Raw genomic sequence first — 25,163 nt, 5'->3', positions numbered from 1 at the left:
CTCACCCCATCTTGCTGTAAACTCTTTCTACCCTCTTAGGTCAAGATGCTTGACCCCACTGCCTATGGCTATAGTCTCAATTTACCGTACTCTAAAACAATTAATCATCTTGACTATAATATAGAACATTAACAGGGATTAACAGGGTTATTCCTATGAAGAGAGAGTGAAAAAGCAAGACAGAGAATGCTGGTTATAAGGAGGGTTTGGAAGAGAGGGGGACAATGAATGAAGAGATTTCTTCTTTTTATGTGCTACTTACTGTATTATTATTTGACTCTTTTCCAATCAGTATATACTTATTTTTTAATGAGAGGTCTAAGAAGCAATTAAATCATCTTGAAACTGTAAGAGACTATTAGATATGTAAACAATAAACAATTATTTCTATTTTTAGTGAGTTCTAAATGGAAATACATTTTTTATGGATTGGCATTTATGGGTGGCAGTTACTCTGGACACTTCTATTTCACTGATCCTTTAATTTCTTTTGTTTTCTTTCTCGACCACCTACTTCTTTCTGTTTATTACTCATTTACTTAAATGGCAGTATGAAAAAAGACCTTAGAAAATATTTAATTTCACCTACCGGCCTTCAGGTTAAGTCTACCAATTTGAATCAGATTTGTAGAAGGCAAATTTTATCTTTTGTTTATAGATTCAATCTCCTCTATAATTCCTCACATTTAAAATTCCAATTTGTAAGTGGCTTCATTGTAGTACATCTAAGAGTAATCAGAAATGGGACCATTGTGGGATAATCCAACCTTATGTGTGAGACAAATAATGAATCAAACAAAATACACCCATGCTTGAGAAAAATGGCACAAAGAAGAAACAAATGAAAGGCGGAAGCAATGAAATCTTTGATTTTCCGAATCTATAAACACTAAAGTGAGACTTGCTAACAAGTTCCTAAAACTGCCACGGTTTTCCCTGTACTGTATAAGCTTGTCATTTACTAATGTAAGGGACTTCCCTGATGACTCAGGCAGTAAAGAATCTGCAATGCAAGAGACCCAGGTTCAATCCCTAGGTTGGGAAGATGCCCTGGAGAAGGGAATGGTTACCCACTCCAGTATTCTTGCCTGGTGAATTCCATGGACAGATGAGACTGGTGAACTATAGTTCATGGGGTCACAAAGAGTTGGACAGAACTAAGTGACCAATACTTTACTAATGTAAATGAATTCCTCCCACGAAGCAGAGAATTCAGAAATACAAACATAATCCTGTGATATATATACCTACGTTTATTTTTTTAAAACTCCAATACCTGAAGACCTTTATTTAAAATACACCCTATTATTTGAATTGACAATGTTTCTTTATTGGTACTCTATAGACATTCACTGGAGAAGGCAATGGCACCCCACTCCAGTACTCCTGCCTGGAGAATCCCATGGGCAGAGGAGCCTGGAAGGCTTCAGTCCATGGGGTCGCTAAGGGTCGGACACGACTGAGCGACTTCACTTTCACTTTTCACTTTCATGCTTTGGAGAAGGAAATGGCAACCCACTCCAGTGTTCTTGCCTGGAGAATCCCGGGGACGGGGGAGCCTGGTGGGCTGCCGTCTATGGGGTCATACAGAGTCGGACACTGACTTAGCAGCAGCAGCAGTAGACATTCACTTGGGTTTCTAGACAGTTGTTTAGCTAGATGAGGCAAAAATTATAAAGGTCTCACTAGCCCACAAGGTCTGGAGGTAAATAACCTTCTATACTCAAAACATCATGGAAAACAACTAGATAGAAAATCAACAAAGGTACAGGTTTGAACAAACTATCATCCAAAGTGATCAACTTGACATTTACAGAAGCCTCAACCTGTCAAGAACAGAATAGATACTCTTTTAAAGGACATATGAAACATTTGTCAAAAGAGTCTAAATGCTAAGCCATAAAATAAGTCTCAATAAATGTAAAAGAGTTGAAGCCACTTGAAATGTTCTCTGGTCACAACAGAATTAAATTAAAACTCAACAACAGAAATAAAATTGGGAGTTTCCTAGTATTTGGAAATTAAACAACACAGTTCTAAATAATCCAAAGATCAAAGTAATCACAAAAGGAATTAGATAGTATTTTAATTAAGTGAGAATAAAAACAATTTATGGTGCATAAAGAATTGGCTAGAGGGAAATGTACAGATTTAAATACCTATGTTAGGAAAAAAGTTTCACATCAATAATCTAAACTTCTACCACAACAAATTAAAAAAAGAGCAAATTAAATCCAAAGCAAGCAAAAGGAAGGGAAAAATCAAGATGAGAGCATAAATCAATGAAATTAAAAAAAACAATAATGAAGAAAATCAGTAAAACTAAAAGTTAGATCTTCTATAAAAGAGAAACTTTATTTAGACTAACCAAGAGAAGATACAAATTGGTAAAAATCAGGAATAAAAGCAGTCATATACCTAACAACCACAGAACTTAAAATTTATAAGGGAAAAATAATATGAACAATGCTATGCCAGCAATTAGACAACGCAGATGAAATGGACAAATTTGTATAAAGATACAATTACCACCAGTGATTCAAGAGGAAATAGGAAATCTGACTAAATTTATCATAAGTAAAATAACTGAATTAGTATTAAAAACTTTCCCACAAAGAAACCAGGCCCAGAAGGCTTCACTGGCAAATTTTATCATATATTTAATAAAGAAACCATACCAATTCTGAAAAGGAGGAAAGAATACTTCCCAACTCATTCTACGAGGCCTGCATTTCCCAGATACCAAAGCCAGACAAAGATACCACAAGAAAACTACAGGAAAGTATCACTTATGCATATACACAAAATAATTCTACCAAAATATGAGCAAAATGAATTCAGAAACATTCAAAAAGGATTATTTACCATGACTGACTGGAATTTATTCCTGTAGTGCAAGACTGGTTTAACAACTGAAAATCAATGAATACAGTACACCATATAAATAGACAAATAAACCCATGTAATCATCTCACAGATGTAGAACATGCACCCGATAAAACTCAGCACTCATTCACAGCAAAACTCTCTGTCCCCTAGGAATGGAAGAAAACTTTTTCAAGCTGATTAAGGGAATCTGAGAAAACTTCGAACTGACATTATACTAATGGTGAAGGACTAAAAAGCCAACATTGTACTGGATGTTCTAGCCAGTAAAATTAAAAAAAAAAAAGAAACTGAAAGCAATACAAGTCACAAAGGAAGAAGTAAAACTGCCTTTATTTGCACAGTATGATCCTGTTAGTAGAAAATCCTAAGGAATATATAAACATACAAATATCCATAGCAGCATTATTCTTAATAGCTAAAAACTGGAAACAATCTAAATATCCATCAATTGGTGAATGGATAAACAAAATGTGGCATATTCATTAAAATGGAATATTATTCAGCACAAAAAAGAATTATCGATACATTCTACAACATAGACAAACTTCAAAAACCTTATGCTAAATAAAAGAAGCCAGACACAAAAGCCTGCATATTGAGTGATTCCATTTACATGGAATCTCCAGAAAAGACAAATCTATCGAGACAGAAAGTGGTTGGCTGAGGTGGTGGTGAGAAAGAACTGACTATAAACTGTCAAGCGAAACTTTGAGGAGTTGAGGGAAAAGTTTTTCAACTGGGTTGCGGTGATGATTGCATAACCTTTTTTATTTATAAAGAATCACAAAATTATACTTAGAATGAGTACATTTTATAGCAGAAAATGCTACTTCAATAAACTGTTTAAAAACTGGCAATAAATAAGTGCAATTTAACTAAAGATTTGTGGAGATTTACCACAGATAGAAGGCGTCAGACACCAGGTGTTCTACTACAGAATACCCACTAAAAAGCTCAAACAATAAATCTTGTCCTTAATGTCCCAAGGGAACTCTCCTAGATTCCAAGGGCAAAAGAATTATAGTCTGATAGTTCCCGTATAAGGAATGGCTCCTGACTCCAATGGCCTACCAGGGAAACACTGTGCAGTGACCGTCCTGCGTGTTATGGCTGCGTCTCATTACTGCCAAAAGACAAAGAGATAAAATACAGGATTTCAGCAGCTTAATCTGACAAAGGAAAAGAAAACGAGCCTGTATTAGCCAGCTCAGTCTGACATAACAAAATATCATGGACCAGCTGGCTTCAACAACAGAAATTTATTTCCTCACAGTTGGAAGCTGGTGTCAGGTTTGGGTGGGGGCCCTTTTTCTGGCTTGCAAACAGTCACCTTCACATCAGAGAGAAAAGAAAGAGAAGAGAGAAGAGAATGCAAACTAGTGTCTCTTTTTATAAAGGTTACTAATCTTATTATGAGGGCTCCAATATCATGACCTCATCTAAATCTAATGACCTCCCAAAGGCTCCATCTCCAAATACCATCACGTGAGGGGTCAGGGCTTTAACATACAAATTTGGGGAAGACACAATTCAGTCTACAGCAAGGCCTTTAATCATAACTCTTAACTAAAAGTTTTTTTTTTCTCCAACAGTCCAGAAGGAATTGCAAAAAAAAGAAAAGTTGATTTTTTCCCTCTATATCCAAGGACATCTATGCTGGTAATATTCTCAAGCCCTGCTGGAACTGTGTTCTATACCTGAACCAAATTCCTTCCCTTTTCTGGCCCAAGAAATAAGTATGCCATTTTTAAAAGTTTTATGTAGACATGGAAACAGACAGGACTAACAGTATCAAATTATACTTAGCATTTCTTTCCTCGTCAGCATATTTTTTGCCCTGGGCTTGCAGTTTGAAGGTGGGGTGGGGTCGGGGGAACCAAGACACTTTTACTGCATTTAAGGTGTTTCTGAGTTCCTCTTAACACATTTCAACCTATTAGTGGCTATTTTAACAAAAGACTAACATCCTTTCCTAAACGTTTCAATTGGTTAAGAGCTTCTGATGTTTGCTACAGTCATTTTCAGTCATTGATTACAGCAGTTTGCAGATCAGCAAGATCAGAAATCAGTTTCCTTTCTCAATCAGCTGGGCTTACGTGAAAGACAGCTCAATTCAAGGACAACTAGGAGAACCAAGTACAATGCCCTGCATGACAGTGATCTATTGTGCACGTGAATTACAGGCAATGAAGAAAAAGAACCAAACTGCCACAAGTGCTTCAACAGCTCTCTGCTTCACAAATCACTCTCATCAGCACTTCTTGCAAGGGTGAACACCAACAGCAAGCTGGATACCAGACCCTTTTTCCAGAGAACCCATGATTAATTCTGTGTTTCCAGCAGAGCCAACTGTGAGCACTGCCTGGTTGCACTGCTGGCACGGGTCAGCAATGCAAGCCAGTGGGTCACCACATTACATGCAGGCTTCAATGAACTCTGTGTTCCAGCTGTTCTACACAGGGAAACCATTCACGTGAGTTCCACATTTTCAGCCAGAGAAAAAAACACCCTTTCTATTTTTAAAATAAAAAAGGAAAAAAAAAATACGCAGCAAGTTTAAGACAAGCAACTTTACCACCTGGCATGAGAAAACAAAACACTGGGAGACTGAAAATGCTGTGTATCACACATAGGTGTCCTTTAAATCTTGGTGCTTACTGAGAGAGCTTACCTATTAGCAAACAGGTTTTGATTTGCATGCTCTCATTTTTAACATACAGCTAGGCTACAATTTACAAGAGCCATACTCCGTAATTAGAGATACTCTGATCCACAGATTGACATGAATTTGAAAAGATGTTAGAAGCTGGGTACGAATGGACAGGAGCCTTTTAGGGACAAATGTGAAAACTGAAAACACTTACTTATAAAGTGGTTGTGTGTATGTGCTAGTCTTTGATTTCTATGTCGTGTCTTTTCTATTTTTTCTTTTTTGTCTTCAATGATTTCATTGGAATTATTTGGTTAATGAATTTTATTATATTAAAATGTAAACTTCAGAGCAGTTGTGTACCATCTAATGAAATGTAAGCAACCGATGGAGATGTTTAGGCCACAAAAGGCAACAACTAGCTCTTGAATCTGATTCACACGTTTGCAATAATCTGTGGAAAGTCATCTCAACCATTCTGGGCCTAAACCCATGGGCCACAAGGAAGATGAACAAGACCCTAAGGGTCACTGATACACAATTATCACATCAAATAATAGCATATCCTTCTAGCAGGGGTCCTTTACAATTCCAAATAAGCTTTCATTTTAAAATTCACATTGATAAGTGAGGTATAAAATAAGCACGGATCATCAAGTTTTAGAGTGTAACAATTTAAAACTAGTCAAAAAGAAAGTCAATGAAGGACAAGGAAAATAGTTAATAAAAAATATAAAAGTATAGACTAAATCTCTGGAATCTGTAATCATGTATTTTCTCTCCAATGATCAGATGGATCACTGTTGTTTTGGGAAAAACTAATAAAGTATGTCAAGTAGTTAAAAAAAACTTTTATAGGGCTAACAATACTAAAAATTTTAGTTCTGTTTGTATTTAGTATCCTTTTTTCAAGATGTTTAAGGTATTTAACAGAAGCTATTTTTCTGTTATTTGCTCTGTGCAAAACAAATAAAGGCTATATTTTTTATTTTCTTATGTTTATCTAGAAAGGGGTATGATAGGTTATATGATTCATAGCTTAGATTAATAAACCATTAACAAAAGAAAATACATAAAACACACACATATGGGAATTTTTTCCCAGATCCCTTAAGAAACTTGGATTGAGAACCCAGAGGTTAGACTTGATTCATGGTAGAAAATCATACGGGTCAGTGCTCTACTCTCAGAATTGAAAGAAATTATTTGACTTTGCTGAATAATATAATTTCATTACTAGTTGCGTTAATAACATTCTGCCTAGTTTTGGGCAATCCTACAGAAGTAAATTTTAAGAAATGTCCTTTAAAATTGGAAGGATGTTGTTTGATATATGAGACTAAGAGGCTGGAGAATGAAGATGGCAGACTAGAGGATGAGACATGATCCAAACAAAGTGAGAGAAAAAGATGTGAGAATCATGAAACATCTCAGTGGCCACAGACTTGAGTGATCATCATCTATCAAATGGCTGTGCACGTTACACTCACTGCAAATAAATCTGATGTTAGATAGCAGACCCCAAACAGGAGTCCGTATCACTGCAACTTAGGACGTTTTAGATATCAGACCCCAAAGAGGAGTCCATACTATTCCTACTTAGGATGTCTTTTCTTGACAGGTTTGTTTTTTAACCAGTCATGCTCCTGTGAATTCACTTTGGTGGAATAGAGCTCCGCCACCTCGTCACGACTCAGGGGTCTCCGAGAACTGTGGACTCAGGTTCTCTCAATAACTCACAACTGCACATAACAGACACCACAGATGATGGAACTGACGGGCTTATGAATACTGTGTGAGGGAAACAGATCCACCTTCACAACTGAGAGATGATTATTTTATACAGAGCTGTGGTCAAGAATTTTCTATTGTAAAATTGTAGTAACAGAATGGCAGGTAGCTAGCAAGGAAGGAGGAAAGTTGGACCAGAAGGAGAAGGGCACATAAGAATTAAAGACCTCTTAGAGAAGCATCAGGGAGAAGGCAATGGCACCCCACTCCAGCACTCTTGCCTGGAAAATCCCATGGACGGAGAAGCCTGGTGGGCTGCAGTCCATGGGGTCGCTAAAAGTCAGACACGACTGAGCGACTTCACTTTCACTTTTCACTTTCATGCATTGGAGAAGGAAGTGGCAACCTACTCCAGTGTTCTTGCCTGGAGAGTCCCAGGGACGGGGGAGCCTGGTGGGCTGCTGTCTATGGGGTCGCACAGAGTCGGACACGACTGAAGTGACTTAGCAGCAGCAGCAGTTGAGAAGCATCAATAGCCAGAATGAACACGTTCCTGGGGTTCGGTGTTACTTGCTCTATGCCAGTAAACTTAGGACAAGGAACATCGCTTACACTAAAAACCAGAAAAGAAAGTGTGCTGCTGACTGCTCATGTCAAGGGGACAGGATCACAGAACTATTTGAGTTGAGAGTTTTGGATGACTCTGCCATTGGTTCGAGGGCAAAGGAATTACACCCATACTTTGGTTTATAACAGAAGTGAAAGGGCCAAGTTCTAACAAAGGGTAAAACTACCCATTATTAATCACATTTTTGGCCACTCCATTTAAAAAATAGATACACAGGAGAGGAGAGAAGGACTTCTGCCTCCCCTGCCCAAGGCAGAGATCTCTAGAAGATCAAAACCAGGGAGGTAGCTTTAAGTTTGGGAGAGCTCTTCAGGCTTACAAGGTGAGTCTTGGCTCACCAAGAGATGTTCAAATAGAAGAACACGGAAGGTAGAAAAGGAATGAAGACACAAAATTTCTGAAGCTTGAAGCAAGAAAGGGAAGTCAAATGAGGACCATGAGACAGAACTAACCGCTAACAAGTGGGCAGTCCCACTTTTTTGCAGCTCGGCAGGAAGTCTGCTTTTGTGAGGTCACTGGAGATCTCTGACTGACCAAGTTCCGGAATGAGGTCCAGAGGGACATCCACCATCACAATGCTGCAGTGTGCCAGGACTCAGTCACCTTCAACAGGGAAGAACAGTCTACTGACCAAAATCCTAGCTACGGGCACAGGTTTGAGATACTTGACCTTATAACGTTTAAACAAATAAACAGCATAGGAAAGGACGGCATTAGGAATCAGGAGAAATAGTACTGCTAAGTAGAAAAATTCAGTATTTGAAGGAGACATGGATTTGAATCCCTGTGTGATTTTGGGGGGAAGTTCATTTCTTCCAGTTTTACAGATTTTCCTCCTGTAAAATGGGAATAATGATAATACCTATTGTGATCTATGGGCTTCCCAGGTGGCTCAGCGGTAAAGAATCTGCCTGCCAATGCAGGAGACACAGGTTCTGATCCCTGGATCAGGAAGATCCCCTAGAGAGGGACATGACAGCCCACTCTAGCAGTCTTGCCTGGGAAATCCCATGGAGAGAGGAGCCTGGCGGGCTACAGTCCATGGGGTCACAAAGAGTCAGACATGACTGAGCATGAACACATTGCGATCTACATGCCATTGAGGGGTCACTTGCCCCTGTATTTTCACAAGATTGCTTTGATCCCCAATTAGCTTAGGAAAAACAATGTCTTCCTAAGATATAAGCAAATTCTCAAGAATTTACTCTCTCAAGACCTCTTTCAGTTCAGTCACTCAGTCGTGTCCAACTCTTTGCGACCCCATGAATCGCAGCAAGACCTCTTTAGACTCTGGCATCTGGTGTTCTCAGGAGCTTTCTCTGCTCTGCCTGAACTTAACTCCAGACCCAAAACTCTGCCTCCTCACCAACTTCCCCAGGCAGAGCACTCAAGCCAAGCATCCCAGAGTTTTACCAACACTGAATATCCTCAGTCATGAGTTGAGAATATACTGTAGAACACTGCACCCTTATGCAAATTTATTCACTTCCTCTCCTCTTACCTGTTTCTCCTCATTCCCTCCTCTCCTGAAATAGCTTCAATTTTTCCACTTCTATGGTGCCAGCAGCCTCCCTCTTCTCTGAACCCCACCACTGGCCCCTAACCTCACTTTTTGTCTCAATACCCTACAGAGCAATCCTGCAGTCACGTGAGCAAGTACAGAAAATATTAGAGCTTCAAAACTGGTACCAGAATTTTCTGAAAAAATGATTTTTATTGGGAAAATCCTTTGATAAGTACTTGTCCCCCAGGGGAACACAGATTCAGCCTCTACCTCAAGCCTCTATTTAGCTCACAGGCCCTGACCCTGGGTAGCAATAATGAATACAATACTGTTATATATACAAGGCTGTAGGATTACAATTGCCAGTGGCCACTTGTTAAAGGCAAAAAAAACAGGAACCGGAATGCAATCAAGTGAATGAATGTCAGTCCGAGACCCTCTATCCATCCCTTCAAGTTGCTTTGGTATCAGCTCAAGACTAAATGGAATTCTAGGTTTCATCTGATAAGAAAAATATGAGGATGTAATCAATTTCAGAAGGATCAAATCGAAGGGCAGGAGAAAGGTCTTTCTGAGATTACTGTCAAGGGGCTCAAACTCTTAGGAGCAAACAAGAATTATGTCTCAGAAAATGGGAGGATATGACACAAAAATGTTTTATTCCCAGAGAACTTCAGTGAAGTGGAACTAAAAGCTACAGGATTCCAGCCCACTGTTTTCTTAACAGGGAGACCTCTGAATTGGCTTTTCTCTGTTTAAAATACCAGTGCTAAATCTACCTTCCTGTGCTCATATTGTGGCCTTGGTGAGCTCACCAACAAGGGACAGTCACAAAGATCTACCAGGAAAGAAAATCGTTCTATAAAACAGTGTAACAAAAGGTGACAATTATTAGTCTAGACTTCAATCACACCTAACCGAACACCTTTCCTTAAGTGCAAAGCCCACGGAGTATCTCTTACCTTCCTCAAAGGTGGCCTTCTTCTGCCTCACTAGAACACGGAAGTTCTCAGCAGGATTCACGCTTCCAACCTAGAACACACCACAGGCAGTAAACCTGCAGATCACGTCTCTTTTCGGAAGTACCCCAGGCAAGACAAGACAGCTTAATGTAGTGTGTTCTTATAAAACAGGCAAAGACAAAGAGAGGCCCTTCCTGTTCATTTTCATTTCCATGGTTTGTTAAAAACTAGCAGATTCCTGTGTTCAAAGGGCTGCCGTCTGTCTGTACTTCCTCTCACCTCTCCTCATGCAAACTGACTTCATTCCAGAGGGGTCAGAAGTCTGACGCCCGAGGCACCAGGCAGCTTAGCTCACCAGGCAGACTACCTGTCCATCCTGATACCCAACCAATTAGGATGGGGAGGATGCTGCGGTGCAGGGTCAGTTCAGAGTATCTCTGTCCCACTAAGAGACACAGGAACTGATAGCCTGATGCCCTGATTCATTGAACTGTCCTTTCTGGAGACTGCTGCTGATCAAACCTGTGGCACTGAAACCTTGGTAGACTATTCAAACATGCCCAAATTAAACATGGCCCCAAAATAAAAACAAATCAGTGCTAGGTTGGAGAGTTCCAAAGACAAAAGTCTCTGCCACGCTATATGGCACTTTCTGATCATGACCGTGTCTCTCATCTTCTGATCGCAACCTTAATAGGGGCTAAGTTGAGTTCAAGGGGGAGAAGACAATGGGGTACTATAAAGGCTGGTAAACGCTGGTACAAAAGTACTTGGATTTCCAGTCTGCTCTATATAGCATCAGAAGAGCTTCGAGAATAAAAAAGGTCATGATTTTTTTTTTCCCTTTACTATAAAGATATTGCACTAAAATCCAAATAATTTTTTAGACATTCAATTTTTCTGGAGCATTGCTTTTTCAGGAGGGGAAAAGGCATGCCCTAATACTAGCTACCCTTTCTAGTCTATTTGGCTAGTAGTAAAGAACAATTTTTCAGATCCACTGATTCAAAACAATGTCACTTAAAATAAGGCAATAGGTTCAAGTTCCAAAAACCATTCCATTAAAGATCTCAAGTGTCAAAGGATACATGGTTTGGAGAAATCCTAAACTAGTGAGTTGTACATCAGAAAGGAAATGAGACTTATATTCTTAAAGCTAATATACTTGGAGATAAGACTCCTATCACTAAGCCCCCACTTATCCTACCATTGTGACTAAACAGAAAGCTGCAAAATGAAGTCACCAGAAAAACTTTACAAAGTGATGTTTCATGCTGTATATAGTGCTCTATGTATTGATACTACATATCATATAAATAATCCTACAGGTGATTCACGGACAATAATTAAAAGAAGAAAGGAAGAAGTGTGGGATGGACAAACATGGCTTACATACTGAAAGGCCCAGAGAAAGTGCTACATCAAAGGACCAACAGAAACTGATGCCAACTCCCCAAGTCCCAACTTCCCCAAAAGAGGGAGCACAGCAGGGGAGCTCTGCTTACACAGGTGACACTGCCCTCGGCCAGACTGGAGACACTAAAGTGGGCTTCCTCTTCCTCAGTCTTCAGTTTTTTACAGGTGGGTCCCTCTTCATGACTAGAGAAGAAATAAATGGTTTTTTTCCTCCCCTTAAAATAGAACAAACAATACAAAACCCAGAACTGCTGATGTGAAAAGTATAAATTTCTTTTTTAAGAATCAAAAACAAGTAGCCACCCTTAGTCTTCCTTTACAAGCAGCTGCCTCCCCTTCCCAGGCTCCAAGCTCCTGACAGACCAAGCAACTGCAGCGGCCCGAGCTTAATCAGCAGTCACACCACAAAGCCCTTTCGAAAGATGAAACTGCAAGCACAGGTCATGGACACTTCACATTTCAGCACGAAACCCATTTACCCTTCGGTTATTATTTGCTAGTTTCTACCTGAGAATTGATAGCTAGTAATATTAGCTTTCCAGATACATAGAAGACCTTTGTGTCTAATAACCTATCTTCTTCATCATGAATGTGAGAGTTTTATAAGCTCCTACTTACAGCTGTCAAAACTTACTAGACAATCCTTAAATAAATATGCAAGAGCGTGCTCTTAAAGAAGTCTTAAACTATAAAAAACCACTTTCAAAAGAAAACTTTTAATATGTTCGTTTATAAACCTAATTGTGTTTTGGGCAATATGCTAAGAGAGTGCAAAAGCATCTGTGTGATAAGGGAATGATGACTCCAAAGAAGTGTATCAAACATCTTGCCTCAAGCAACAGGCTGGCTTTAACAGTCTGCCTTAAAGTCGAGAGGAGGTCAGGTTAATTGCAAAGGAGAAGAAAGATTCAAAGACTCTGACCATAATCTTACTTAAGCTACAGAACAGACAGACATGAAGATTTTTCTCCCAGACAAATAGTCAATCTGGGGGAAGAGAAGCTGCCAAGAAATGGCTGAATGAGAAGGGAAAATAGTAACCAAGAACTACGATTCTAAATGGGATGTTTTTATTCAAAAGCCCAACTTCCAGACAGTAAAGCTTGAAGAGGTTATCCTAAAAGTAAAGCAAAGAAAAATACGACAGAAGTTTGCTTATTCAATAATATTTCAATAATGAATCTCCTCTTCCAGCCTGATGAAAGAACTAAAGTCATCGTTACAGTCTTATAAACACGAATTAAAAGTTTTACTACTTGACATCTTTCCCATTTACCACTTGCCTTCTTCCCTTTGAGAAGTAAAGAAAAGATAAGGGGTGAGTCATTCAGAGCTCTTTCCTTCAAGCAGAATAAACAAACACACAAAACCTTGCTGATGAAAACAAGGGAAAATGCACAAACCTGAGGAAGCATGAAATTCTATCACAATTTGAGTAGTTCTTAAAAAAAAAAAAAAAAAGTCACAGCCACTTTAGTTAACCTTTGCCAGCTCTTCCCAAGAGAAAGATAAGAGGGTTCAGGGAAAATCTACAGATTAAAAACATCCAGACTCTAGTCTCAGTTTTTGCTACTGGGTAGCCCTGGAGTTTTATACCTTCTTGAAGGTACTGATTCTGTATTAATTTTTGTACGTTTAGAGTCTAGTAAGTGACTGTCCTCTCTGACCTTCAGTTTGTTCCTCAGGAAAACACTAAGATGAAAAACACCATGCATATATCAACTATTCACATTTTCTCTTCCAAAAGTACAAATTAACTTATACAGTAGTATTAAAAAGCGTCAAACATACAAAGCTAAGTTCTGTGAGAACACAAGGTCAAATCACATGGAGGAACTGCTTCAACCCTCCCAAATAAGATTCTAGGGAAGGAAGAATTAGAAAACATACATACCAATTCTCCAGAACTGGGCAGATAAAGGCCAGTCCAGAAAAGAGCAGGAAGCAGTAAAAATACATTTAATAATCTCAAGATTGAAACACTTAACAGGATTAATGGGAAATTTATATATATTAAACTCGTAATGTCTATTTGAAGTGAGAAAGTGCAATGACTCTCATCCCCAAGTTATCTAAGAATGAGCTGAGCCCTGGAAAGTACACATCATCCAGGCGAGGTCACGGCAGATACAGAAGTGTTAACAGCTGCTGCGTCTGGATGCTGGGGCCCTAGACGGTTTGTTGCTGTCTCTCCTTTTCTCATTTTCTTTCATATATGAGTATACACCTTGTAGCTCATTTACGGAGAAGGCAATGGCACCCCACTCCAGTACTTTTGCCTAGAAAATCCCATGGACGGAGGAGCCTGGTAGGCTGCAGCCCATGGGGTCGCTAGAGTCGGACATGACTGAGCGACTTCACTTTCACTTTTATGCATTGGAGAAGGAAATGGCAACCCACTCCAGTGTTCTTGCCTGGAGAATCCCAGGGACGGGAAGCCTGGTGGGCTGCCATCTATGGGGTCGCACAGAGTTGGACACGACTAAAGCGACGCAGCAGCAGCAGATCATTTACAAGTACATATACCTTAGTTCATTTACTCTTAGGCTCTAGGTTCTAAAATTTGTAACCATTAGCAATTTTTATTATACAGAAAATTAGGAAGTAGACAATTGCAAATTATCTGTCCTATCCTAGTATTCTGCAGCAGATTAGCAAATTTTATGAATATAGCCTCTTATAATCTGTAAGGTTGGAGAAGGAAATGGCAACCCATTCTAGTATTCTTGCCCGGAAAGGCTCATGGACAGAGGAGCCTGGTGGGCTACAGTCCTCGGCGTCATAGAGGGTCAGACATGGCTGAGTACCAGCACGAGAATACATAATCATCACCTTCAAGAAGTTCAGTCAAATAAGAAAGATAATATATAAACAGGCAATTAACAAAATATTGTGGTAAGCAGTGCATCCCCTTGAGAGAACAGCGAGAGGCTGTACTGGGCTGGGGCATGAGGCACAAGCTGGGAAGTAGTGAGAGATAAACATAGAAAATATCTAAACTGTAGGCATAAAAACTTCCGAGGACAGAAAGTGGTTCTCCAGTTAGCAAGATAGATACTTCTTTTCCTTCTGTGTATTTGGGTTTTCTCATTTGTGTAACAGAATTTGATCTGAAGCTGAAGGTAATGGAAAGCCATGAGAGCAAAGGTTTTTAACCAGGCATCCAAGAAGGACATCAAGGAATTTGTGACCACCCAAAATTATTTGCAAAATTTATTATGTTGGGGCATTTTCCTGGGGAGATGGTTCATAGTTTTTATTAGAAGATAAAACGGTCCATCACACACAAACACTGATGAAGAATCACTGCATTAGAGAATTTTAAGCAAGGGAGTGATGTGATCAGATTTGTTTTCTAAAAAATCACTCAGATAGCAGATTGCAGAATGAACTGGAAGGGGAAGCCTGGAATGAGGGAAACTGGCCAAGGGGGTTGTATCAGTAAAGCAGGCTAAAGTGAGACCTACATAAAAGCAATGGCAGTGGGCAATGCCAGTAAGAACTAACCTTTTTTTTTTAAAATAAATGCTTACCATTAATCATGATGCCAAGCATTTGAGTTAGCTATTATAAACTGTCCTCTTACAAATGAGCAAAATCAAGAGTCAAAAGGGCCTGACTTTGTCTTAAGCACACAGTAAGGGGTCCACAGCTAACCCTGTACTTTTAACAACTCTCCTAAAAGGCAGGTATTTGTTATCACAGCTTGGCACAGAGCAACTTGCCGATTTTGACCACTATTAAAAAGAAATGCTTGAGTTTTGATCCAATCTGCTGCTACTGCTACTGCTAAGTCGCTTCAGTCGTGTCCGACTCTGTGCAACCCCACAGACGGCAGCCCACCAGGCTCCCCCGTCCCTGGGATTCTCCAGGCAAGAATACTGGAGTGGGTTGCCATTTCCTTTTCCAATGCATAAAAGTGAAAAGTGAAAGAAGTCGCTCAGTCGTGTCCGACTCTTAGCGACCCCATGGACTGCAGCCTACCAGGCTCCTCCACCCATGGGATTTTCCAGGCAAGAGTACTGGAGTGGGGTGCCATTGCCTTCTCCTGATCCAATCTATCTGACTCTAAAATCAATGCTATTAGCCACTATACTAACCTGAAGTGAAAGGAGTAAACTTGAGGTAAATCTAAATCAACCTGGTAAACCAATTAGATGTGGAAAGTGAAGAAAAGGGATGACTCCCTAGAAATTAGGTGTCATTCACTAAAAAACTGAAAATAATAACATGAAGAGGGGGCTGAAAGGAGTGTGGAAAGACAAAGAAGGTGATAAAGTAATTTCTGGACATATTGACCTTGAGTTATCTGTAGACAGTTAAGATCTAGTAGATAAGATGGAAATATTTTAGGATAGACAGGTGTTATTTTTGAAGACCCATATGTGAAATAATTAAGGTCTTAGGATGTGCAACACAGCATAATCCTTGAGAGTGTAAGCTCTGGGGTCGAACTACCACGTTTAAATCCTCACTCTAACACTTAACCAGCTGTGATCCTGAGCAAGTTTCTTATCTTCTCTAAGCTTCAGGGTCCTCAGCTTTAAGATGGAGTAAATAAAAGAACCTACTTCATAGGATGGCCAGGAGGATCCAAACAGATAATACTCGTAAAGCTCCCAGAACATACCGGTATCCAATAAATGTCAGCCCTTTCAGAGAAAGAGATCTACAAAATATCAACCTGCAAGACTCCTGGGGAAAGAAAAGCTGCCCCAGAGGAATCTGAGAGGGAGCTGTCAGAGATTTAGAAAGAAAAGTCTGGAGAAGCTGAAGTTAAGGAAGATATATGAATTTCAAGAGGGAAAGAATAACTGACAACATCAAGTGTTACAAAGAGGTCAAGTAAGAAAAGGACTGCCAAGCTGAAGTAAACCTAGCAGCAAGTGTCTTTCAGGAGACCAGGTGCAGGGGTGTGGTGGAGGCATCAGTCTGGGCCAACAAGCACTGGGAACAGCAGCAGTGTGGGCTAGTCTTCTAATAAGCCTGGCTGTGGAAGGAAAGATGATGATAACAGGTAGTAATTAGAGGGAGGAAACTGAGAGGATTATTTCATTTTCTTTTAGAGGAAAGAAATAAAATGTTAATGTGTGGAGGGAAGGGGGTTGGTACAGAGGGAGAAGCTGAAAATCACAGAAGGAAGGAAGGAAGCAATTATTAGTGGACTGAAAGGTACCAGACAGGATGGAAGGATGTCCAGGCATCCTAGGACACAGGTTAAAGGGTTAACTCGGGACAGGATGTGGTATCCTCCTCCACTGAGACAGGAAGAAAGGAAGTAAAGGCAGATAGATATGTTTTTCGGTAAGATGGGCTGGAGAACCGAGGTGTTCTGACCTATTATGGGCTTCTATTTTCTCTTTGAAATCACCATCATCATCATGGAAATATGTACCCTGGATACAGGGACGTTGAATATACACAAAATTATAGCTTTTTGTAAGCAATCTCTCTTTCCCTTAGGGAGACCACCTCTAAAGCTGACTGGGGTTTAATCATAAAAACTGAAAGTCTCTAGAACCTTGCAGAAGGGACTGAGTCATTCTTGAATATACGAGGTGCTCCATAAATACTTCTTAAATGTGTTGTTTCTGCAATTCTTAAAAACTAAGATTTCTGAGAAGGAAGACTAGAGCAGTGGAGTGTGAGTAGGTGTGTATGAGCAAGATTATTCTCTGGTCCCAGGCAGCTCACTTGGCTGTGTGGCAAACTGAACCTTTATGGGAGCAAAGAACAAGCAGGGATCAAATCAAAGAACAACAGTCTTCAGGGTCTGGGTCTCAGTAGTATTTTTTTTTTTTTTTTAACCAGCTAATTTACATTTTAATCAACAGGAGGAGGGGAAAATGGCCCATTTCTTTCCCACGACACAGGAAGGTAATCAAGATCGTGAAAGAGAGCTTTAAAACAGAGAGAATAGCCATATGACTGTTGGGAGATGACAGCAAGCCTGTCGTGGGAAGAAATGGACTCAGAGTTTTATTGACTGCTTTGAGACATGAGGAATCCAGAGGTAGCTGAAGGTAGCAGAGGGAAAGAGGGTTTTTAGTGACAATCTTCTGATGTAGAAAAAGGCACAACAGACTAAAGAGAAACATAAAATTCTCTAGATGTGTTAGAAATGCACAAGATAGAATCTTTAAACCCTACGATTTCTTTTTTTCCCCAATTCTGACAAAGCTTGGGATAGTAGCCTTTAAAAGCCACAAAAAATGCAAAGATGTCTTTTTAACTTGGAAGATAATTCACTGAATTAACACTTTACAGAACCCTGTGAAGATTTCTGGAAGTTACTCAATACGGTTCCAATCAGGTACTGACAAATAAAAACTTTGTCAATAATGACACAGCTGTGGGAAGGAAATCAAAGAAAAAGGAAAAAAAAAAACTGTGATATAAAATAGGATCTCAGCATACAACCTACAAAAATGAGTAGATCATTTTGATCTGGGGGGAAAAGTTACCAATAATCAGACCAAAACCTGGTGAAATCAATGTCATACACCCAAATAATTCTGGATAAGAACAGCCTAAGGTCTGTTTGTGTTCTGCTTTGAATGGAAACTTATATAATTCTAAACAGACTCTGATGTGCAGGGAAAAAACACTTAATAGCTACCTACAAGCTTGATCTAAGGGCATGAAAACCATTTTACAATCCTTAAACTGTAACTGCCTCATTAATGGTATAACTAAACACGTCAACACAGTAAGAGCACAGCTGCAGACGGCCAGGTTTCTTATTCTCCCAATTTTCCTTCCGAAAATCTCACTGATATTCTCCTAAGAGCCTACCCCCAAAATGAAAAACTTGATGATTTTCACCCCTCTCCTCTCATCCCCAGTACCTTACTTTAAAAATGGTAAAATTTAGTTGCAGATATTCAAAGATCGTTTATCTTCCTATATATATATATATAAAATTCACTAAGAATCTGACGTGGATCAAAAAGTCAACAGCCCCAAAGGTAGCTCTAATTTCTAGATGCACAAGCAGGATAAAACGTATCCACGCTGGATTTCCAATGCAAGGCTCAAACAGCAAGAGTTTTCTTTCTCCCACTTTTGTGATTCTACAAACCCAGGTTGCAATCCTTAATGACAGAGCCCCTCCAAGACCACCACCAGTCTTCCGTGCTCTAACCTCACACACAACTCCATTGAGTACTTACTTATCTTGGAAAATGTCCTGACCAGTCACTTGGTTCTTTTTCTTGATGACTTCCGTCAGAGGGAAGAGGGTCTTTATTTTGGAGAGAGGAACCTGACATTTAGCTGTCACCTCGGTGGGGGGATCCAGCATACTCAAAATGTGTTGTTGAATGGGGGGCAGAGGCTCCTGGGGATGGAGAGCTCTGTGAAGCAGACACTGTGAAAGAGGAGTAAGGACTGTGAAATGCAGACGTGGACACCACACACAGCTGACCAGTGATCCTCCCTCTTTAGCTTGGGAGGGCTACAAGATTCCTACCACTAGTCAAAGACAGCAAAGCGGGCCGACCCAGAACCGCCCTGGTTAGCAGGACGGTGGTAATGTCTAAAAGCAACCATAAAACAGACCCCAGCCTAGAAGCACCGTCAGCTGAAGCCCTCCTGGAAAAGAGCCTCATCCCACAAAAAGAGTCCCCTGCTCTGGCTTCATGGAAGACATACGGGGTTTCCTCAGCCTCTGACAGTTTGGGAGTATAACCTTTCAGCTATAATCCTTTTATCTCCCTTCAGCATGCTGTGCTTTCTCCCTTGCACCATCTTAGAAAACAACACGAGCTGGATAAATCAGGTGCTAAAGGGTAGGTGCTCAGTGAGTCCCAGGAATACTGTGCAAGAGATGACACCAGAGGTCTCTCTCCAACCTCCCCAAGTCATCCACTCACTTCCATCCATCTCTACCACAGCACTCTTGTCCAGGCACCTTCACCTCTCACATGGGCTACCACAACCCCTTTCTAACTGGTCTTCCCATGTCCACTCTCATGGCTCTCCTGTCTGGAGTCAACCATAATAGAGCCACTGACTGCCTCTCTCCTCCTTACTCACCACAACCCAACTAGCCTGGGCTCCTCCTTCTCCACTCAAAGACCAGCTCTCTGCAGATTTTAGGTCCCATGTGTAAGGCTTCCTTGGCCTCTTCTGCCTTCCCTTAGATCTCAATGCAGCTGGCCCTTTTAAAATCATTCTGTTCTTTGCTCACTTATCACCTCTTCTGAGAGGCTTCCCCTGACACTATATGAAGGAGACCTTTATCTTCATTTTACCACCCAGTCATTCTCTATCGTGAACCTGATGTTGTATTTTGTGCAGTATTTATCATTATCTAAAATTACCTTATCAACCTTTTAGTTTACTTATTACCTCCACTTTCCCCCTGAAAGTAGAAACACTGCTGGTTTTATTTACTGCAGAATCCCAAGTGCTGAAAATGGCGCCTCAACATGATAAGCACCTAACAGATACTGGCTGAGTGAATACGGTGCTCTTCCTCAGAATTCCATTTGCTGACAGAGGTTTCAGGAAGCTGCACCAGGAGTGGGGCCAAGGTCAAGGCTAGGACAGGTTCTCCACTGCTCACGCAAGTGGAAACCTGGACAGCAGGCCACTTCTATTCAATCACTGATAACTGTTCTCAGACTAGGAAGCCAGGCCTTGGCAAAGCACTGTTATCTGCCCAGAAAAGTAAATACTGTAAAAGGAATGCAGGAATGTCATCAAAGAATAAAGTAACCATTTAGGGAAAAAAAAGAGAAAAAGTGAAACTTATGAATATACTGATGTTTTATTCCCCTTGCTAGAGGATAATTACAAAATTAGGCTGGAGAACAAAACTCCTATTCCCACTTTTTAAAACAATTTATATGTTAGTAACTGTGAAGAAAAAACCCAGGGAACTGAATAGCTCCTACAATTTTAAAATTACTGTTTCATACCACAAGGTATATATGTATTGTTTTCTTACCCTGTCGAAAATGGAAGCTAGACTTCTTAGTTCTAAAAAAAAAGATACTTGGGCTTAAGTAGTAAATATCATCAGAGTCAATGTTTTATAAATTAAGAAAACCCCGAGGTAGGAATTAAATACCAATCTCCTCTAGAAATTTCATGTACTGCTCCCTGATTTCAATAGACCAACACCAAGCCTTCCTTCTCTTGGTAAATTCATTGTTTCAGAGTCCTGATTTCCTTTTTCCTAATTACTTTCCCTGGCACATCAATGACATTGGGCCTGTTTAATGCACAGCAAAAGGGGAAACCAAAAAAGATCTCAAACTCTGAATCTACCCTGACCTTCTCATAAATAATTTATAATTCACCACGCTCTCCCTTAGGTCAGTCATTAAAATACCTAAAACAATTTAGAAAGTCCTAAAGAAGTAAGCAGAAATCTAATACCCAACACAGCACACTACCTCTCAAATACTCTAGGAGATTCTATCTATGATAGTCAAGTGACATTTTTGGGGAAAGAACTGTGAATTCTAGGCAATTCTTTCAAATAGTATCATTATCCTTAAGTCAGTAATAAGGAACCCACAAGAGATATTCAAAACCATCAAACTCTCATGTTTTCTCAAAGGTCACATTTTAAATAAGGCTCAGTGGGGTAAAAATTCAATAAAAAAATTTCAATTTATTAAAAAAAAACAGGTTATGAGAAAATCATACTTTTCAGTAGCCAAGACGCTGAGATCTCAGTCCTCAGTCTACTTAATTTCTCCTTTAAGCAACTATTTTCCTTTATGTGACTTTTACAATTAGAAAAAGACTAGAGGAATAAAAAATAAAAACTTCAGGCCACATGGCTAGCTCGTAAGTTACTAATATGTTGATTTTAGCAACCAGGTATCAATTATTTAAAAGGCAGGAGTGTACACTTGACAAAGGATATTTTTCAGCATTTCTTTCTAAAGTTAGAATTAAATTAACTCCTCCTGCCAACAAGTTGATTGTTAACCTCTCCTCCCTTTTGCCCTCTACTCCCAGCTCATTCACCCTTAGTTATAAGACATTTTAAAAGAAAAAAAAGAAAAGTCTTCCTGGGTCCTACCTCCTCCTGTAGCTTCCCGGTTCCTCTCTCTCTCTTCCCCTTCATCAGTGCGGCTTTCTCCTCCAGGCTCTGTAACCTGGCTCCTGCCCCATCACTCCACTGTCGCCGGGTCCTTGAAGTCATCAGACATCACTACAAACCCCAGAGGCCCTTTGCCAGGCTCAGCTCTCTTCACCACTGCGCAATGTCTGACTCCAACACCCTTCTAGTTCTTTCTACCTCTCTGAGCTTGTGGGGGGCGGCAGGAGGCGGGGAAGTAGGAACACTGATTAGCAGCCTTTCTGTCTCTCCCTAATTGTCCAGTCACACCAGTGTTCAGGACTTCGTTCTCTGCCCTTGTCACTCAACACTCTCCCAGGTGACCTCATTCACTTCTGTTTCTATCTAAATGAGGAGGGCTCTCAAGTGTACAGACATTTAGTCCTGAAGGCCCTCCTGGGCTTCGAACCCCTACTTCCAACTTGCCCCTGAGTGTCTGTACTGGAATAGCTGACAGATAACTCAAACTGAACACCTGCAAGAATAGATGAACTACCTTTTCTATCTGTTCGCTCTATATTTCTTATCCTGATTCATGGTGACATCACTCCTCCAGTGGTCCAAGTTAGGATTCTGTTTTCTTCAATTTCTATTTCTCATCAGCCACCACCCAATCCCTTAAAGTCTATCCACTCTAGCTTCTAAATTTTCTCTTCTCTACTCTCTGTTACTGCTGTAACTCAAGTCTTCCTAGGGGCCACTGCAGGTTTCCTAACTGGTCTCTAGCCCATCTCCTGTGCCACCATCAGACCTATTTTCTAAAATTCACATCACCTGCCTACTGAAAACAGCCTTTACTGATTTCCCACTGCCTATGGGATAGAAACCCAAATTACTGGATCTTCATGACCTGCCTGCTACCTGCCACCTTTCCCATCGTTTTCCCATAGAGCCTATTTCCCAGCCAAAGGGAACTCTTTGTGGATCCCTAAATACATCACACTTCTTGTGTTCTCTGGTTTTCCCATGTGCTACTTCTTTTGCCTGGCATGCTCTCGTCACATCACCCATCAGCTTTACTCCTTCATGAAATCTTCCTAAGTCATTCACTTGCAAGAATCTCTCTTTCCTCTTATTCCCATAGCATTTTGTACCCCACCACTGTTGAGCCTATGAATTTTACTACTCTACTCTCTATTCCTCTCTTCTCTCTATTCTCTTTCATTCCCCTGGAGGAGTCCTTTCAGGTAGTGAGCTTCCAGTATCTCCAGCACATCATACACTGCTGCTGCTGCTGCTAAGTTGCTTCAGTCGTGTCTGACTCTGTGCGACTCCATAGACGGAAGCCCGCCAGGCTCCCCCACCCCTGGGATTCTCCAGGCAAGAACACTGGAGTGGGTTGCCATTTCCTTCTCCAATGCATGAAAGTAAAAAGTGAAAGGGAAGTTGCTCAGTCGTGTCCGACTCTTAGCGACCCCATGGACTGCAGCCTACCAGGCTCCTCCATCCATGGGATTTTCCAGGCAAGAGTACTGGAGTGGGGTGCCATTGCCTTCATACACTAGGAGTACCCAATGTTTGTTGTAGAAAAAGTGAATTCAATTTATAAATACCCCAGTAATGATACTTCTTTATACAGATAAGCCATATTAAAAACTCACCCCCACAAAACAAAACAAAGTTAGCAGGTTGTAAAAATCAAAGTTGCCAGTTCTTAAAGCTTTAAAAGATAACAATGCCTGCATTTATGGCTTGCATCTGTTCAGTACCCACCCTTGATAAATTTACCAAGTATTAGAAGTTTCTATTTTTCACCACGGTGACCTGTTTTTGCAAGCTTTCCATACCAACTAATCTATTCCTCCCTTCTCTGTCAAGTGGCAATGGCCATTTGTCAAAAACAGCATGTCTTGAAGTCCACTTGTCAAAGACAGCAAAGGAATTTATACAAGTAATTTATACTTGATTATACTTAGAATACAAAAATACTTACTGAGTCAGATCTTGACCTGTTAAGCTTCATAGTACTGATTTTAGAACAAAAGACTTTTTTAAAGAAAGTTTAAAGGAAACTGTGTAGTATCAAAAAACTAGGCAGCTTCTTTTGAGTAGAAGAGCCCATAAAATCATAACAGGCCCTAACTTGGACTTGAGTTAGTTAAGGATGCTTTGAGAAATGAGTCAAAGGGGCAATCAGTGGACCCCCAATACGAAGCCTCCACTCCTACCTCCCTGCCTCTCCCCAGCTGTCATAAGAGTAGGCCCTCCACTCCCCTTTGGGGAGAAGTCTGTCTAGAGAAGCTACTGGTGACTTTTCACAGCTTTGTGTGGGGTTCAGAGATGCCTATGTCCTGCTGTCACCAGGTTATTCCAGGACTGGGACCAACCTTCATCAGTGGTCCATTCCTCCCCTTCCATCGTATAAGATAGGTCCCTTATCAAGTTCCCAGTTTCCTTTAATCCAATCTCCATCTTCTAATTCCCTTGGACCAAGATTCAGAAATTTAAATTTTTCTTTAGTTACTGTTTAATAAGTTCATACTATAACCTCTCTATCCGACTTCTAACACTTCTTCTCCTCAGTCATGTTCGACTCTTTGCGACCCCATGGACTATAGCCTACCAGGTTCCTCCATCCATGGGATTTTTCCGGCAAGAATACTGGAGCGGGTTGCCATTTCCTTCTCCAGGAGATCTTCCAGACCCAGGGATTGAACCCGGGTCTCCCACATTGTAGGCAGACACTTTACCATCTGAGCTACCAGGGAAGTCATGGTTATATACTACACAGTCCCTAAAAAATCCCCAACTATTTGAATATAAAAAACAATGAAGTCTCATTCACATAAAACATAGGAGAAAACTCTGTTAAAAAAAAAAAAAAATATATATATATATATATATATAACAGAAGAATCTGCTTTTTATTTTGCCCTCCTATTTAAGACACAAAACCAAAAATCTAGCCTTCTCCCAGAAAAAAATATTTAAGAACATCTGAAATTACTTCTTTCTTTCTAAAAATTCAGAGTATTTTTTTAATCGCTTTTCAGTAGGAAGAGAAAGGTGTTAATCTTTCATTAAACAGAGCAACTGAGCTCTTGATTTGACTTGGACCAGCCAATTGCCCTAACTTTTCACTCTGCTCTCTTTCATCTAAAAAAGTCTATGATTGGTTCATCTTTCTTCTCTCACCTGAAACAGTCTCTGGAATTGAGGATTTGGGATTTTGCTGGTTGGAAATAAGTCTTCAATGGTGCCCTCCTCTTCATCTTTCTGCACCAAGCTCATGGAGTCAATCAAAGCATCAACAGCACTCAACTGTGCCTCTAAGACAAGGACAAACAAAACAGCAAAAAGAA

The 25,163-nt window shown here is 40.3% G+C and overlaps 1 protein-coding gene and 1 long non-coding RNA gene across 4 annotated transcripts in view; one reads left to right on the top strand and one right to left on the bottom strand.

Annotated features, from left to right (window-relative positions):
- Positions 1-25,163, bottom strand: part of XRCC5 (X-ray repair cross complementing 5) — an 86,667-nt gene that overhangs the window by 26,817 nt on the left and 34,687 nt on the right. For 2 of the 3 annotated variants that reach the window (XM_024975584.2, NM_001102141.1), the window contains 4 exon segments: positions 24,997-25,130; positions 18,953-19,149; positions 11,870-11,963; positions 10,365-10,434 (listed from right to left, as the gene is read on the bottom strand). In XM_024975584.2, coding sequence (XP_024831352.1) covers positions 10,365-10,434; positions 11,870-11,963; positions 18,953-19,149; positions 24,997-25,130 — 495 coding nt within the window. 3 annotated transcript variants of the gene reach the window in all.
- Positions 8,182-13,040, top strand: LOC112443116 (uncharacterized). Its single transcript, XR_003031355.2, has 2 exons — positions 8,182-8,552; positions 11,693-13,040. It is a non-coding gene; the product is annotated as an uncharacterized lncRNA (long non-coding RNA).

The sequence above is a fragment of the Bos taurus genome, chromosome 2, assembly GCF_002263795.3.
Source record: "Bos taurus isolate L1 Dominette 01449 registration number 42190680 breed Hereford chromosome 2, ARS-UCD2.0, whole genome shotgun sequence".
Lineage (NCBI taxonomy): Eukaryota > Metazoa > Chordata > Mammalia > Artiodactyla > Bovidae > Bos > Bos taurus.
Note: the sequence above shows the minus strand (reverse complement) of the source record. Positions and strands in the feature narration are given on the sequence as shown.